Below are 16088 nucleotides of genomic sequence, written 5' to 3' on the forward strand. Positions count from 1 at the left end.
GTGAAGGTGACTATGCAGAGGGTTGTCATATCAAAGGATGCCAGGGATAGGTCAAGTTGGAGGCAGGTAGTCTGCGGATCATCAAAGCTGAAAGAAGTGTTTTTCTATGGATTTGAAGGATTGCTATATGCATTTTAAATATAGCAAATGTTGCACATTTTCATTAAACTGTATTAAAGAAAAAAAGTCTCATGCTTCTATTGGCTCATTAAACACAACTCTATATCCATTGTACTGACCCACATTGCAGGCTACTTGACCCACTCTTCCATCTAGTGTTGAGTACATGACATTACGTCTGTCATTATAGAGAATTAAATTGTAAAAGGTTATAATAGTCGAACATTAAACCAAAAGATTTATTATGGATAAGAGTAGTTTATGAGACAATAAACGACTATAGTAGTGACGGATAATATTTTGCTTTTCACGAGGTCAGGGTGCATTAATATTTTGCATTTGGATAAAGTGCGCATGCGCAACAGGGGCCGGATTCTGCTAGAAGGATCAAATGTTTTTGTTTTCGTGCGGGATGGAAGGTAGTTGACAGGTCGACATCGATATCTACGACGGCAAACGTTTCTCAGGTAAACAAAACAACCCTACGTTTCTTGTCGGTGTTTGTATTTATTAGTTGGTGTCACCTTTTAAGTCGAAGCAGATAGCATGTTTGGGCTACATATGCTAGTAGGTTACCCAATGTTAGCTTTAGTAACGCTGTATTTCATAGCTTCTATTTCATGTGTCTTACAACAGCCTCGTGTTTATTTGGTATAATTTAGAGTATGAGGCCACAGGAAGTTGGAATGGAGCTTAGACGTTAAGATGAGCTAACATAACCGCAGGCATGTCACAACCTTTGATGCTAGTATGTAAACACAGTGCTGATAAGATCTAAACACGCTGCGCATACATGTACACACCTGTTTGACATCGTCTTCCATAAATATCATCATATAACCAAAAATAGCCAAGTTATTCTAAGGAAACTGAAATGGGAATGTTTTCATGTTGCAGGGTACTAGAATATTCCAGTAACACTCCCATTCAGTGGTATTTCCAAATACAGTTTCATACTTTTTCTAAAGTAAAATAAACTGGCAGATATCATAACAGTAAAACATCATTTGACTTTAAAACCTCCAGTGTCACTTGTGGGAGTGTTTCAGGTAGAGTTTTATTTCATTGTATAACATTATGAGGTCAATAATAAGTAATCCATTACTGTAACTATGGTTTCTGCTGTTCTTTTAAAAAGGTTGTCTTACCTTTACTTGTGTGTACTGACAGAGCAGGCAGTGCAGATTCCGTGATATTGTTCTATAAGTAAAAGAACAACAAAGTGTGGTCAGAGTGTTGGCTAGAAAATTGTTTTTGTTCTGTAATTGTATTTTTATATTGCAGATAACTGAGTGTAAGCTAAAAGTGTAAGGAACAGCGTTATATTTATAGGCCTATAAATGACCTGCAGTAATGTAAATGTATTCCAGAGAGAATGGTATACTCAAACAAATACACCCATCCTTTAGAGGAAATAGGTATCATGCTGAAAGACGTGTTTTATTTGGATCACATTTAAACTAACATAACAAGACAGTTGACACTGAAACATATACAAGATATCTGGTATTAACGTCCCAGGGATTGTTTTGGAGTCAATAAAGGAACTCATAGTTGTTCAGTATGATACACTTAGAAATGGAAAAGTTGTAGTCTGCCCACATGATTCAGCTTGTTCTACTGCAGAAGTCACTATAAATAGCATTGGTACCTAAAATGTCTCTTTTGAGAGTTGCAGGCCTAAAAAGCAACATTTTAACCAGTAAGCCTTTAGCAGTTATAAATAAATCTGTAAGGTGTTATGTAGTCTCTTCTGACTTTACGGCTTTCTTTACACAGCTGAATCAACTCTACTTGCAGTGACCTTGTAACAGCCTGCAAGAAGACAAAACCATGGGGAATACAAGCAGTGAGAGGGCTGCAATGGGCCACGGTGAGAAGGCGCAGCGGAGGGACAGCCGAGGTATCAAAGAGGGCGAGAGGCCAAAAATCCTCATGGATAGCCCAGAGGATGCTGATATTTTTCATGGAGAGGACATAAAGGTAAATTGGGCTGCTCTCTTAGAGGTGCATATCAGGTAGAATTTATAGCCTTCTTGGCCCTGTAGATCTCTTCAAACTCTAATCCTTGTTGATAAATAATATTCTTGTGTATGATGTGCATTTAAGGCACCCTTAGAGAAAGAGGAGTTCCTTGCTTGGCAGCAAGACTTAGAATCAGATGACAAAGCACCAACTCTGGAACGGCCGACAGTCTTTCGCTGGAAAGGAGATGGAAAGGAGGTCTACCTCTCTGGATCCTTCAACAACTGGACCAACAAAATTCCCCTTATTAGAAGGTGAGAGCATGTTATAAATCTGAACATGTTTTTCAGGTTGAATTTCTGGCTGTTTATCTTTTGAGATTTAAACTCGAGTTTTAACAGATTTCTTTTATTCCTATTTGCATATGAGAAAGGTTTACTAGAACAAGCCAAGAATGTGAGTTCTTCTTCTTTGTTAATCGCTGGTTTAACTTACCTGTGTGCCAAATGTTTTCTTTTCTTTTGTTTGTGATCTATCAAAGTCAGAACACCTTTGTGGCAATTGTCGATCTACCTGAGGGGGAGCATCAGTACAAATTTTACGTGGATGGTCAGTGGACCCACGACCCAGCTGAGGTAAGCCGTTACTCTCACAGTCATTTATGACCTGTTGTCAAACAAGCATATTTTACTTTACTTACCTAGACCTCAACACAAAATCTGCAGCAGTTTCAGTTTTTAAAGGCACTGCAGCTCTGCCATTCCTGTAAAGTCTGGGTAGACAAAAGCATATATTCACTAATGCATTAATATTATCATTACATTATGAGTAATAACTTGTGAGTGTATTAAGGCCACTAGTGTAGGTTATGATGAGCTGGCTTCATGACTGACTGCAGGCATGTATCTGAGTCACCTTATCTGATGTCATGCTTTAACAATAAACATCTTTTTTTCTCTCTTCAGAAATATAGTAACAAGTGTATAAAATATTAGCACACACATATGGTAATCAGGACAAATGGTGCAGTGGAGGGCCATGACTAGAGGTAGAGTAGTCATGAGTGGACATTAGTTTAAGAGGCTTAAGTGGTTTGCTTCACATCATGATGCTTGTTAAAGCAAACACTGGCCTGCTATTATATAAAGTATGTCTTTTTGGTCTATACTTTTGAGCTTTATTTGTGAGTTTTATTGTCTCCTGTTTCCTAACAGCCTGTTGTAACCAGTCAGCTAGGCACAGTCAACAATATCATTCAGGTAAAGAAGACTGACTTTGAGGTTTTTGATGCGCTAATGGTGGATTCGCAGAAATGCTCTGACATGTCAGGTGAGTGCTGACAGCCACTGTTTATCTGTGCTTTTTTTTAAACATTTACTGATCCAGACTACATGTCTGGAAAGCAGGGGTATAAAAGTGTTCAAAAAGAATCTTCATTCATTTTAAAGACCAACTTTTTTTGTTCCTGCCTTTTTTAATGGATTTCAACATTGCTGTTAAAATCTATAGGTTTGAAAATAATTTAATGTTCTTGTCATACTGTTTCCCCCCCTTTTCCCCCCCCTCAGACCTTTCTAGCTCTCCTCCTGGGCCATATCATCAGGATGCTTATGTCCCTAAACAGGAAGAGAAGTTAAAATCTCCACCCATTCTTCCACCTCACCTTCTACAGGTCATCCTTAACAAAGACACTGGGATTTCTGTAAGTAGCTGTAATCTGAGATGAATTTGGCTTATTCCCACTTTCCCCTGCCTGCATTTCATAAAAATAGAATAGCCCTTTATTGTCATTGTACACGTACAACAAAATTGTGAAAAAAAAAAATGCATCCACAAGAATAAATAATACAGATCATTTATTTTAAATGTTGTTGTTTTGTTTGTCATTGTTTCAGTGTGACCCTGCACTGCTCCCAGAACCCAACCATGTCATGCTCAACCACCTCTATGCACTTTCCATTAAGGTAAGGTTTCAGGGTGACTTTTAAGATTTTTGTGTTTGATGTTTTTCGGTAGCGTGTGAGAAAACTTGATCGGCTTTGTAAGCATTTTAACAGAAAGTGTGCGCTGCTGATGCTTTTGCTTTTAGCAAGCTTGCACGTTGTTGGCACAGCAGATTGAATCTATGCATTGCCAAAAAGGCTGATAAATGGGACAGAAGAACAGATGAAGGACAGATAATTCTCCTTCTTTCAACTCTCTGACAGGAAAAACAAACTTTACTTGCATTTCAAGATAGCCACAGCAAATGTCTGCATGTCAACAAAAAAAAGGAGTGGAAAACAACTATGTGTATTTTCCATTTCAGGTAGTGGGTGGTCAGATATTCACTTTTTTCCATTTGGTTTCTCTTGTAATGTAGTTAAGTAGTTGTACATGAAGCAGATAAAATGTTGCTGTATTTAGCTTAAACACATTTTTTTAATGACTTTATGTTCACTAGTGTGACCTGTGAGAAAAACTTGCATTTTGGGGACAATCTAACTGGCTCTGTTGAAACTTTACTAATTGTAATTTCTCATCTTCTTAATGACTGTTGATATATTAGTAATGCTGCAAAGTTACAATCTTGAATATGCATCACATTATTTCATTATGTCTTATGTTTGGTTGAGTAATCTGATTTAAAAAATACTTCTGTCCTTTAATAGGTTCTTTAAAACAAACTGTTCAGACAGTTCAATTCTAGAAATTGCAGTGCTTTTAATAGCTTAAAACTTAACTAACAAATAAACCCTTTCATTGTATTCATGAGATGTTGAAATCAAATGCAACAATAAATAGTACAGCAATGTCAAACAAAAATCAGGCATAATATAAAATAGCCTTTACTTGGTCTTCTTGGAAGTCTTTGTTACGTTAGGAGGCAAAAAAAAAAAGTTCTGACAGTATTGCTTCTCCTGGATGAGGTAGTGTGTTTATGTGTGTGTTTTGTGCACCTCCATGTGTGTCTGTGTGTTTAAATGTGCTAGTGAATGAGTTATCGTGTGTGTCCGTAACCTTTAAAGGAGCATGTGGTGGCTGCAATGAAGAAAAGTGAGCATATCACCATTCTCAGAACTGAGGTTTGAGGCCACGTTTCCTGCTGCACAAACAGACACTCTGATAGTGTAGATGTTAGTAATTAATGTTAATAGTTAATGTTTAGGATAATTCAGTCTGCAGCCTAACAATCCCAGGTCAGTGACTCAGTGTTACTGGCCTGTGGAAAGAAAAAAGGAAAAAAAGCAAGCTTTTATTTTTATACATTTCTTTTAAATATATAAAAAATATATATATATTTACTATATATATCTGACACATTTCAATAGTAATACAATTTAATTGATATATTTTATTTATAATGTATATTATTAATCTAATGCTTCAAAATAATGTCACTTTATGTCAGAGCTTATTGAAGAGGTGATTTGATGAAGGACTCCCACCATGGGCACCCTTTCAAGTTTGTGAATGTGATAACTTGAGAAGAAGGTGACGCATCACCTTCAAATTGATGCCAAAAGTGTATTTACTAAAAGTTTTCTGAACAGGACTTTCAGAAAACATGACCTCAACTTAAAGGTCAGAGGTCATGTTTTCTGAAAGTCCTGTTTGTAAGGGTGATATTTTCTATATTGTCATTTCTGCTTAGAAACATATAATCATTTATGCTTAGAAATATATAATCATCTGTGTGCTGATAAAAATCATATCCTTATTAGTAGAGCAGGGTGATATGACCGAAAATATTTATCACGATATACATTTGAAAATTTGCGATAACGATATAACTGACGATATAATTGACACTAGACAAAATACTTTACAACTCCACAACTTTATTCGTGCAAAGAACCCCATCAATGTATTTTCACTTAAACAAGCAGCTGTTTTTTATGTGCATTAAAGTTATATAAAAATGTAACAGTGTAAATTCCCTGCTAAGAGTTTAACCAAAAGGTATTTCCAGTGGAAATTGGCCGACATATCCTCAGCATAACCATGTATGATATCCACAAAACTTAAAAAGAGGTTATACACATAATACGGTAATATTATGTTGAAGCACAGTACGTATCACTCCGTGAGGCTCCTGCCTACGATAGCCGTAATGCTCCGACAATCCATCAAGCGGTGCGGGTTCGTAGCTTAGCAAAGTCGTACTGAAACATTTGACAGATTTTTGAGCGCCGTGTACCACATAAAATCGTTTCAAGGTCAGTAAACACAACCAGAATTCATACATAAGGCACACGGGATTATAAGGGGCTCTATTGATTTTCAGAAAAATCAAAGGATTGATTTTAACCCTTAAGGACCCACAGTGACACTGGTGTCACTGCCCCTTTACACTTAAAGAAAAACTATTTATAATGGTTTAACTTTGACTTTTAACTAATAAAGTCCCTAAGTGACGTCTACTGCACAAACTAATTCAGTCATGTGACAAGTGAGGCACTCTGGGTGTTCAAGACACCATTTTCAAAGTCTTGGTCCACCTGGTTAGCTAATGAGACCGCTGTGCTAATTTTAAAAACTTTCTTTTCTTTTTGCAAAGGTAAGCTTTTACTCATTCAGCAATTCTAAACTTTAGATAAGATGTCATAGGTCCCTTGTAACCTAGTTTGGTAATATTTCTGAACCAATTTGATCTAGAATCAGTTTGTTAAACATCGCTGTGACAAATATGTCACATCGGGCATTAAACTCCAAATTTTCTTAAAAAAACTGATGTGACATATTTGTCACAAAAAGACAAAAACTGATCATTTGCTTAGTCAGTTTAGCTCATTCAGTTATTTTAAGTAAATTTATTCTTTGTTGTTAATTCTCAGTCATATTTAACTAAATTCAAGCATAACTAATTTTTTAAATTACCTAAATTTGTGATGGAACTTTACTTTAGCTTTGTCGAGGCGTTTTTCAGTTACCCCCCATTTTTTATCATTTTCACTCTTTTGTAGAATGGATAAAAAGAAAAAATATAGTGTTCAAGATGCGCTGGAGTTTATCACTGCAGAGGACCGTGAGTATGAGGGATGTGAAAGTAGCTCAGATGAAGATTCTGAAGACCCTAATTACATCCCCCACAAAGACGTGGAGAGTGATGAATCAAGTGAATCCAGTGATTCAGACAGTTGTGATTCAAGTGATTTAGAGACAGAGCCACATTCAAGCCATATGGACACTGGGCAGCCCAAGGCAGCTATCAAAGGACAAAAATTCTCCTGGAGAAAGAAATGTTCGAAACCCCTGAGACCACATTCAAGGGACCCTGTGCCAAACCTCCAGATGAGATCCACACTCCACTGGAGTACTTCAAAAACTTCATCACAGATGATATGCTGCTGTTGTTAATGGAACAAACAAATTTATACAGTGTACAAAACTCCAACCATCTGAGAAATGTAAATACCACTGTTAAAGAACTAGAAATACTCATTGGTCTCTATCTGAGGATGGGTCTATGCCAAATGCCTGGAAATCGAGCATACTGGGAAAATGACACCAGGTGTCCTATGGTAGCAGATAACATGTCCCGCAACCGATTTCAAACCCTGTTGGGATCTCTACATTTCACTGACAATACAGATTTATTACACAGAGATGCAGAAGACAAGTGCTGGAAGATCTGTCCATGGCTTGAAATGTTTCGCAAACAATGCCTGGATATCGTCCCAGAGGAGTACAACTCTGTTGATGAGCAAATGGTACCCTTCAAGGGGACACACAGCCCAATAAGGCAGTATGTGAAGGGAAAGCCCCACCCCTGGGGATTGAAAATCTGGGCCCGGTGCTCATCCTCTGGTATGCTCCATGATTTTGTTGTTTATCAAGGTGGTACTGGGAAGAAGACTTTACTTGGGATTGGAGGAGATGTTGTGGTGAAGTTGTGTGAAACTCTGCCAGCTGAGCAAAACTACAAAGTTTTTGCTGATAACTTCTTCTCCTCAGCCCCACTTGTGCTCACACTTCTTCAGCGACAGATCTACTTTGTAGGAACACTTCGTGGAAATCGCTTAGCAAGTTGTCAGCTTGAAGATGAAAAAAAGTCTTGCCCAGAGAGGCAGGGGATCTGTTGATGCCAGGGTGAATAAGGAGGAGAGCATGGTTATTGTGAAGTGGTATGACAACAAATCTGTTACCCTCATCTCATCCTATTGTGCAACTGAGCCTCAAGATACAATCCGTCGCTGGAGCAAATCGGGCAAGGCATTTGTTGAGGTCAAAAGGCCACACATTGTGAAGGAGTACAACACATTCATGGGGGGTATTGACCTGCTTGACGCCTGCATTGCAAGGTACAAGTACCACATGAAGTCACGGAGGTGGTATCTCTACCTGTTCTGGCAAACCATCATGCTCGGTGTTGTCAACGCATGGTTGATTTACCGTCGTGACTGCAAGCTACTTGGTGTCCAAAAGCCACTGAAACAAAGAAGCTTCCAGGCAGAAGTTGCCACAAGCCTGATCCTTTGGAAATCACACAGGGGGCGCCCATCACAGAACATCTCATCACCACCTCCACCACCCAAGAGAGTTCGTGTTGGAGTTCCAGAGGATGTCCAGACTGATGAGGTTGCACATTGGCCTGTAAAATGTGAAAAGCGAGGTCGGTGCAAAAATTGCAAGGTGAATGCAACTACCACCCTCTGTGAAAAATGTGATGCACGTCTTTGTTTCACAGAGGAAAGAAATTGCTTCAAAAGTTATTATTACCAAAGGTAAACTTCTAACAACTGGAAAGAAAAAAGCCATTTGAGCAAGTTATTGACTTTATGTAACATTCTTTTCTATTTTGGCACAATGTTTTTATATGCTCATGTTTTTAGTTCATTACACCTCTCTAACGTTAATGTTTTTTCAGTGACATTTTCAATTGTACCTCCAACATTGGGCTGATTTATATGATTTTTTTTCCAAGAAGCTTGTTGAAGTAAACCAAGAAATGTTACCATCATTATCCATGTTAAGAATTTGAAAATAAAAAGGAAATTATGTTTTTAAAAGCAAGAAAGTGTTTACAGAATTACTTTCTAAATATGGAACAAATGTACAATGTAAAATGTAAAAGACAGAGAAAGAGCCAGGGACAACAACCTCACATTAGAAAGGTATAGTAATCATCCTATTTTCAGTTGCAGATGATAAAGGATTCAGAAAGTTTATTCATGCAGGTAATTAGTAATTCCTTTTGTGCATAATTTTATATTATTGTTAATAATAAATTAATTAAAGCAACAAATCAACCTGAAGAGCCAGTTCGGAGCCAAAAGAGCCGGCTCTTTTCAGTGAGCCGAACGGAAAGAGCTGGTTCTCTAAAAAGAGCCAGAAATCCCATCACTAGTTGTTCAGATATGCCAGCTTAAGAATGTCACGTGTATTTGTAATTGCATATTCATGAATGATTGCTTGCTGACAATAAAAAGGGCTCTAGCGAAGGAATCAGTTGAAGTTGGTTGAGTTCAGGTGAAGGAATCTTTTCCTCAACTTTGGCTGGCTTCCCTTGCAAGCCACAAACACGGACAGTACCTTCTTGCCTTGTTTGTCGTGCAGTTGTTGGTCTCGCGTTCCAGCGGGGTTTGTGCCAAGATAAACCCAACACTGTTAATATGAGAAACTTCAGAACAAGGTGACGTAGGATTTTGAAATCAATACCATAGATGTGTCTACCAGGAGGCTGGCGGTTGCCAGTATTTTCTTCTTTCATTTTTTTTTCTTTATCTACATTTATATGCGAGTCTGAACAGACTTGGGTGTGAACTGCTACTTGACTGGTAGGAGGAGGCCTGCAACCATGATGCTGCAATTCTGGTTTCATGTGTGTCTTAAAAAAGCCATAGCCCTACCAATTACAGTTTAACCATACTGGCTTATAGCATGGTGGAACTGTACATGGTAAGACTGATGCTACTGTTTCCATCCTAGTTGAAAGCATGCATTGCGTGAGGTTTTAAATTGACTTTTCCTGTGTGTTGTGTCTTTCTGTCACAGGACGGAGTGATGGTACTCAGTGCAACACATCGCTATAAGAAGAAATATGTCACCACCTTGCTTTATAAGCCCATCTGATGAAGCATTCTTTTCTATATTTGGAGCTGTTGTTAACTGTACACCGAGTGTACAAAATGCTAGCCACACTTTTTTCAAAAAAAAAAATCTAGTGTATATTCCTTCCAGGTTTCACCAGTTAGATCCATTCTGACCAAAAGAAGCAGCCTTGCATAAGCACGAGGGAACAAATTAAGTTTGTAAAATGTTGACTTGATTCCCAGAAAAAAATTTGGACTGAGGGTTATAGTAATTGCTTTACAGTAATACACTAAAAGCCATACAAACAAATAACAAATGATTCAGTTAGACAGCCACTTACTGAAAAACAGACAGAAAAGAGTTATTTTAAAGGAAGCCTGCTGTAAAAGGCAGTTTAAGTGATGATCCTGCTTTTCCCATGCAGTACATCACATCTGATTTTTGTGTCATATATCAGCGTAACTAACTAATAGCTGGATTGGATTGGTGGGTAAATGGGGTCACTGTGTTCACTTCAGTTCTGTGTTACTCTGTTTACTATAGGAATATTTAATACGTAACATAGACTATAGTAAAATGGCCTGCCTGCATTTGTATAGCGCTTTTCTAGTCCTTAAGGACCCCAAAGCGCTTTACACTACATTCAGTCATTCACACATTCACACAATTATATAGAACATCGTGGTTTTTGGGCACCTGTTTTGAAGCCTGATGTTGGGTACTTCAAGTATTATTTCTTTCTTTTCTTTTTTTTTTTTTTAAACTGGCAAACGAGTGGTGGTTGTGACACTTAGTCATTACATACACAACAGTGCTCTTACAGTAACCTGCTTTTTCCCTAGTTTTACCCTGAATGCGACTGCAGTTTCCAAAGTGAACATAATTTAGTATTACATAAGATGACTGAAAGCATAAACTCATTAGTAAAGTGTTTACGGTGGTCATAAGTCAGTAGAAAAGTAGGGTTATTTTACTTCCATAAAATCTGATTTCTCTGGCCCTCTGACCACCACCAGTAGGCAACGGGTGAAGTGTCTTGTCCAAGGACACAATGACCGAGACTGTCCGAGCCGGGGCTCGAACCGGCAACCTTCCGATTACAAGGCGAGCTCCCAACTCTTGAGCCACGATCGCCCTTTTAATATACAATCTTTGGCCACCAACACCCACTATAGCTTCATTTTAATAGCAAGAACTAACAAAGCATGCAGGGAGCCAACAGTAAAGGGTAAGTGGAGGCATTTCATGATTCCTACACCAGTAGGTTTGCTTGGTTGGTTTGTTTGCAGTGCTCTGTGTATTAGTTTTGATTTGGCAAAGTCAGCTGATGACAGAAAAGTGCAGTTGACGGTGCTGTCTGTGCCAGCTTGTCTTTTGGCATTTTGTTTGTTAACGTCACATGCTGCAAAGCTTTTAGTGCATTTTAATAAAATGAAAAGTTGTGCTCTAATTAATTAAAAACAATTTCACAGTAAAGCAGCAAAGAGAAAAGCACAGCTTCTCTCACACTTTGCTAAAATGAAGGAAATGTGGTAAATTATTTTTCATTAATTTCTTAATGTTGTATTTATTAGTTTATTAAATATTGTTAAGTACTAAAATGACTACTAATTTATATATACTATATCCGGTTGTTCAGTGATGACGCGACGAATCCTACTTCCGGGTCTAAAGTAGTCTGCGTTTAATATGGCTTTTGTGTTGTTAACATGTTTAATGTTACGTATTTTCTTCTATTTGATCTCAAAAAGCTCCTAAAACAGTCAGTGATCACTGTTGACCTCCCTCGGCTTTTATTACCACTAATCATTTATTTAAGCTCAGTTTTTAAAACCTTAGGATGTAACTACAGCCCAGCCCATGCAGCAGTATATGAATGACTAACCTCGTATTGTGGATGGATTATCTCAGTTGTTCTCCTGGCTGAAGTTTGGTCCTTTTACAGCATCCTGCCATGCGATTACATTTGTTCCTGACCACCGACAACACTCACGTTAACTTTTATCGAGTGGGAAAAAAGATAGCTTGTTTATATTATGCTAACATAGCTGTGTCGCTAGCTGTCACGTAGCACATCATTATATACCAGCTAGCCCAACTTCAGTAACCCTACAAACGTCACTGCTGTTTAGTTTTCTGTCTTCATTTATGCTGGAAGTGATAGCAGAGCTGTACGTTTTAATTTGTTTCCAAAACCCCGCAGTCAGGACATGCTATATTGTATTTAGATAGAAGCTAGCGAGCTAACTCCCTGCTAACTTCTAACTCCGCTAAATGTCATAAATTCCGTTTTCATGGATGCCTGGATGTTAAACTCAATTGTTACACCTGGTAGAGCAGAACGCCGATCATTTTATTAAAGATGAAAGACTTTAGACAGTTTTTCAACTCTCAGTAATGCCATAGTGATCGTTTGATATATGGACCTGCAGCGGAGTTTAGACCCAGACACGGCTAGTGACGTCAGACTGAACAATCGGATAGTGCTAAGACAATTAAGGGAACACTTGAATGATTGTAACTATGATCTTTGCTGTGATTTTTGAATCCAGCCCCCAGAGGGTTAATGAGTTTGGTTTTTACTGATTGTTGTTAGGTTGTTTTGTTCTGAAAAAACTACACAATGTATGTCAGTAAAGATTGTTTTACTTGAATACTTAATTCGTCAAGATCTAATGTGTAATGTAATTTCCCCCTTTTTATTTGGTACATTTTGGTTTTTCAAAGGTTGTAAGGGAATGATTAAGGCAAGTGCATATACAGTGGCATTGAGTGATGCCCAAAGTGATGGCACCCATGTCTATATTGTGACTGAAAATACTGGCTCAGTAAATTCTTGTAACCTGCATGACAGTTATAGATTAACCTAAACATTATAAGAGGTTAGCAACTCTGAGATTATGCACACAATTTGTATTACCAGTTACAGTGCATCTCTTTAGTATGGTAATGTCACTCCATTCCCACTTAATCTGCCTCTATTTGTTCCAGTGACTGCCCTTTGCAGTGCTCAACTTTATCTTTTCTTAGCAGAATGTGGTAGAACATGAACACGTTTGTAATTAAAACAGACAAAAATGTAAGGACTCAAAATGATTACTAATGCTGAGAAAACCTCATTGAAAGACCTCAGATAAGTACGCGCTGCTTTTGTCTTTCTCGTGGCTGAGAAAACCACAGCGGCACAATCAAGAATGTAAATGTTGAGGTCAAAGAAAGACAAAATGCACTGTGGTAGCTTAACTGTTTTTGTGTTATGTTGTTGTCTATTTATTTAGCGATGATCATACTGAGCACATTAAATAAGTTTTGTCAACTATTCACCAATATATCTTTTTTTTTCCTACATTGTTTTGTTGTGAAAACTAGTCTTAGCTGTGGTTATGACCATTCCAGTCAAAAGTTAGACAAGAGTTTAAAAAAAAAAGAGAGCGAATAAGCCTTTAATTTAGGGCATGTACTCCAAATAAACTAATGTATGCATCTGTGTAGATTTATATAGGTGCCATCACACACATCCTTCCTTCTTTTACTGATGTACTTTATCAAGAGTGACACCAGGTAGTTGCTCCCTACTGGTTTAGCTGATGTGGCATAGATCATTGTGAGCACCAGTTTCCTTCAAATAATGTTTCAGATCCATTATTTTGTTGATTTTAAACAACTGCTCCTGAAATTTGTGGTTATAATGTGTGAGCTTTTCTGCTCTGTGTGTTGTGTTGATTTGATAGGGCGTCAAGGACTGAATTTTTTTTTTTAAAGGTGTGTGAATTGAACCAACATCATTTTATTTTATAATTTTTGTGTCTGTGCATGATATCACCATAAAAATATGACTCTGATTATTTTGATTTTGACGAAGTCACATTTGTTCATGTTCATTTTGCTGTCAGGACTGACATAAAGGTGATTGTGGGATGTTACCATGCTAGACATATAAATCCATTTCACGTAGTCATTTTAATCATTGCAATTTGCAAACCTTTTAAGCACTTTTTTTCATTCTAAGAAAGGTATTTATTAAAGAATATGTTTTTAAAATTTATATATTGCGTCATGTTTTAATTTATAACATGACTGCAGCCATTTTGATCATTAGAGCTGAACCTTCAGTAACTGACTGACCTTTGTGCAGTCATTACACAGTCATTATTTATAAAGTGCATATTGCATTCCAGTCATATTAGGGCCCCTGCAGAATTGGGAAAGTATTTTATTTGTCATTTTCAGAGGACACCTTAAAGTCATACACCTGCATGGAGAATGATACTGAAAGCTGTTTTATACCTGTGTAAAATATTGGCAAAAACCTGTGTTCCAACCATATGGTACATTTTTAAAGTTTTAACATGAAATATTATATTCATCAACAGCTACCCTTTAAATATATCCTAAAAATCCTATATGGCCCCTCTTCAAAAAATAAATACTGCTGTTATGAATTCTGAAACATCCTGTTTCCTGCTTTCTCCACTACAGATTGTTCTGTTAATGCACTTTGCATTGAAACTCAGTGGTCTGTACATCATTTGTTATCTACTGTATGTCATGTTTTATTTTTTTTGTTTTTTATTTTTTACTTTATAATTGTTATGTAATTATTTTTAAAAAGTGTCTAATAAATAAGTATTTTACATTGGCTAGCTGTGACATTATCTTTCATACTATATGGGTAATAACTAGGGCTGGATATCGTCACTGATTTCTAGAATCTTTTCGATTCAGATTCACAAGGTCCCGAATCGATTCGATCCATGATTCGATCGATTCGATTTGAATCGGGGAAATTTTTGACTCAGACAGTCAGAAATATTATAATTCTGATCACTTATCAGTACATATCTATATTTTTGTATCTATTAAAAGAAAGCTGACACTTGCGAGGCTTTATCAAAGGTGTAAGCATCACAGCAGATTCCTTTGTGTCCAAGTAACTGAGGGTAAAACACAGAAAAACATGAAGGAGGTTTTCCTGGTCTGGGTTTTTATAGTAGATGACCTTAAAAATATTGTGGCGAGCTCAGACAAGGAGGAGACAGAGGTAACGTCTAGTCTTGCTTCCTGCAGTGTTAGCCATCGAGCACAGCCGTTTATTATCATTTAACAGATGAACACACAACGCTAACACAACTGCTCGGCGCAGCTCTAGCGTAACAACCAAAAAAGGCGCTCTCTCCATCCAGAAACACACAGTTGCAGAGAGAAAGCATCACCTGTAACCATGGCAACATAACGCTGCCGCCTGGAACAACAGAACATAGCTGTCAAAACAAAACCCCAAACAGCCCTGACCCGCTACAATAACAAAGTGAAGCAGAGCAAAGTTACAGAGGTTTGATTAGAGACACACGTAAGCATTTTGCATAAAAAGTTTAAATTTGTTCAGTATTGAACAGCAGAAATGAGGCTTTCTTGTTGGAAGTAAGTAAAAAAACAAAAAAAACAAAAAAAAAAAACAGCGGCCGACACCGTAGACTGATGGGTAAGAAGTAGGGGTGGGTTTTGATTATCGATTTAGAGAGAGCTCTACATGAAGTGTGATTTTATCGTGGTGGAAGCAAAACAGCAAAAGTAAGAGGAAATACGTGACAATGTTTATGTAAAGCGAAACGTGCAGCGTAATTTGGATGGTCTTTGGCTGCTGGTTCAGTCAATATTGTTTGGAGAGAGAGAAAACCTGCAGCTTGAAGAAAATATAATCTGATCAAACATTATTCAGCTTTAAATATTGTTCAGCTTTAAAGTTACTGTGCAACTGTGTAATAAAAATGTGCTCACAGCTTTAAAGTTACTGTGCAACTGTGTGCTCACGACTTTGGCCTTGAGAGCGATAAGAAGCGATCGCCTCATCCTGCAGGCGAAAGATATCTGCAAGCGAAGAGACTAGAACACTCAAGGCCGCTTTCCTTTTATGGAGTTGTTTTTCTGCTAATGCAGCACTTTCCTCACAACCCCCTCCTGTAAGTTTTAGAGAATATATACCCATC

General features: G+C 37.6%; 1 protein-coding gene across 4 annotated transcripts in view; it reads left to right on the top strand.

Annotated features, from left to right (window-relative positions):
• The first annotated feature begins 459 nt into the window (after nucleotides 1-459).
• Nucleotides 460-16088, top strand: part of prkab1a (protein kinase, AMP-activated, beta 1 non-catalytic subunit, a) — a 75357-nt gene continuing 59728 nt past the window's right edge. Inside the window, exons 1-8 of one of the 4 annotated variants that reach the window (XM_026174276.2) lie at nucleotides 460-587; nucleotides 1900-2103; nucleotides 2230-2399; nucleotides 2627-2720; nucleotides 3300-3414; nucleotides 3654-3787; nucleotides 3981-4049; nucleotides 10063-14740. In XM_026174276.2, coding sequence (XP_026030061.1) covers nucleotides 1954-2103; nucleotides 2230-2399; nucleotides 2627-2720; nucleotides 3300-3414; nucleotides 3654-3787; nucleotides 3981-4049; nucleotides 10063-10140 — 810 coding nt within the window. In that variant the 5' untranslated portion in view covers nucleotides 460-587; nucleotides 1900-1953 and the 3' untranslated portion in view covers nucleotides 10141-14740. Of the gene's footprint in view, nucleotides 588-1899; nucleotides 2104-2229; nucleotides 2400-2626; nucleotides 2721-3299; nucleotides 3415-3653; nucleotides 3788-3980; nucleotides 4050-7031; nucleotides 14741-16088 lie in introns of those variants that run through there. The other 3 variants (XM_080304432.1, XM_026174277.2, XM_080304431.1) reach the window with 3 other exon arrangements.

Source organism: Astatotilapia calliptera, chromosome 7 (genome assembly GCF_964374335.1).
Source record: "Astatotilapia calliptera chromosome 7, fAstCal68.1, whole genome shotgun sequence".
Taxonomy (NCBI): domain Eukaryota; kingdom Metazoa; phylum Chordata; class Actinopteri; order Cichliformes; family Cichlidae; genus Astatotilapia; species Astatotilapia calliptera.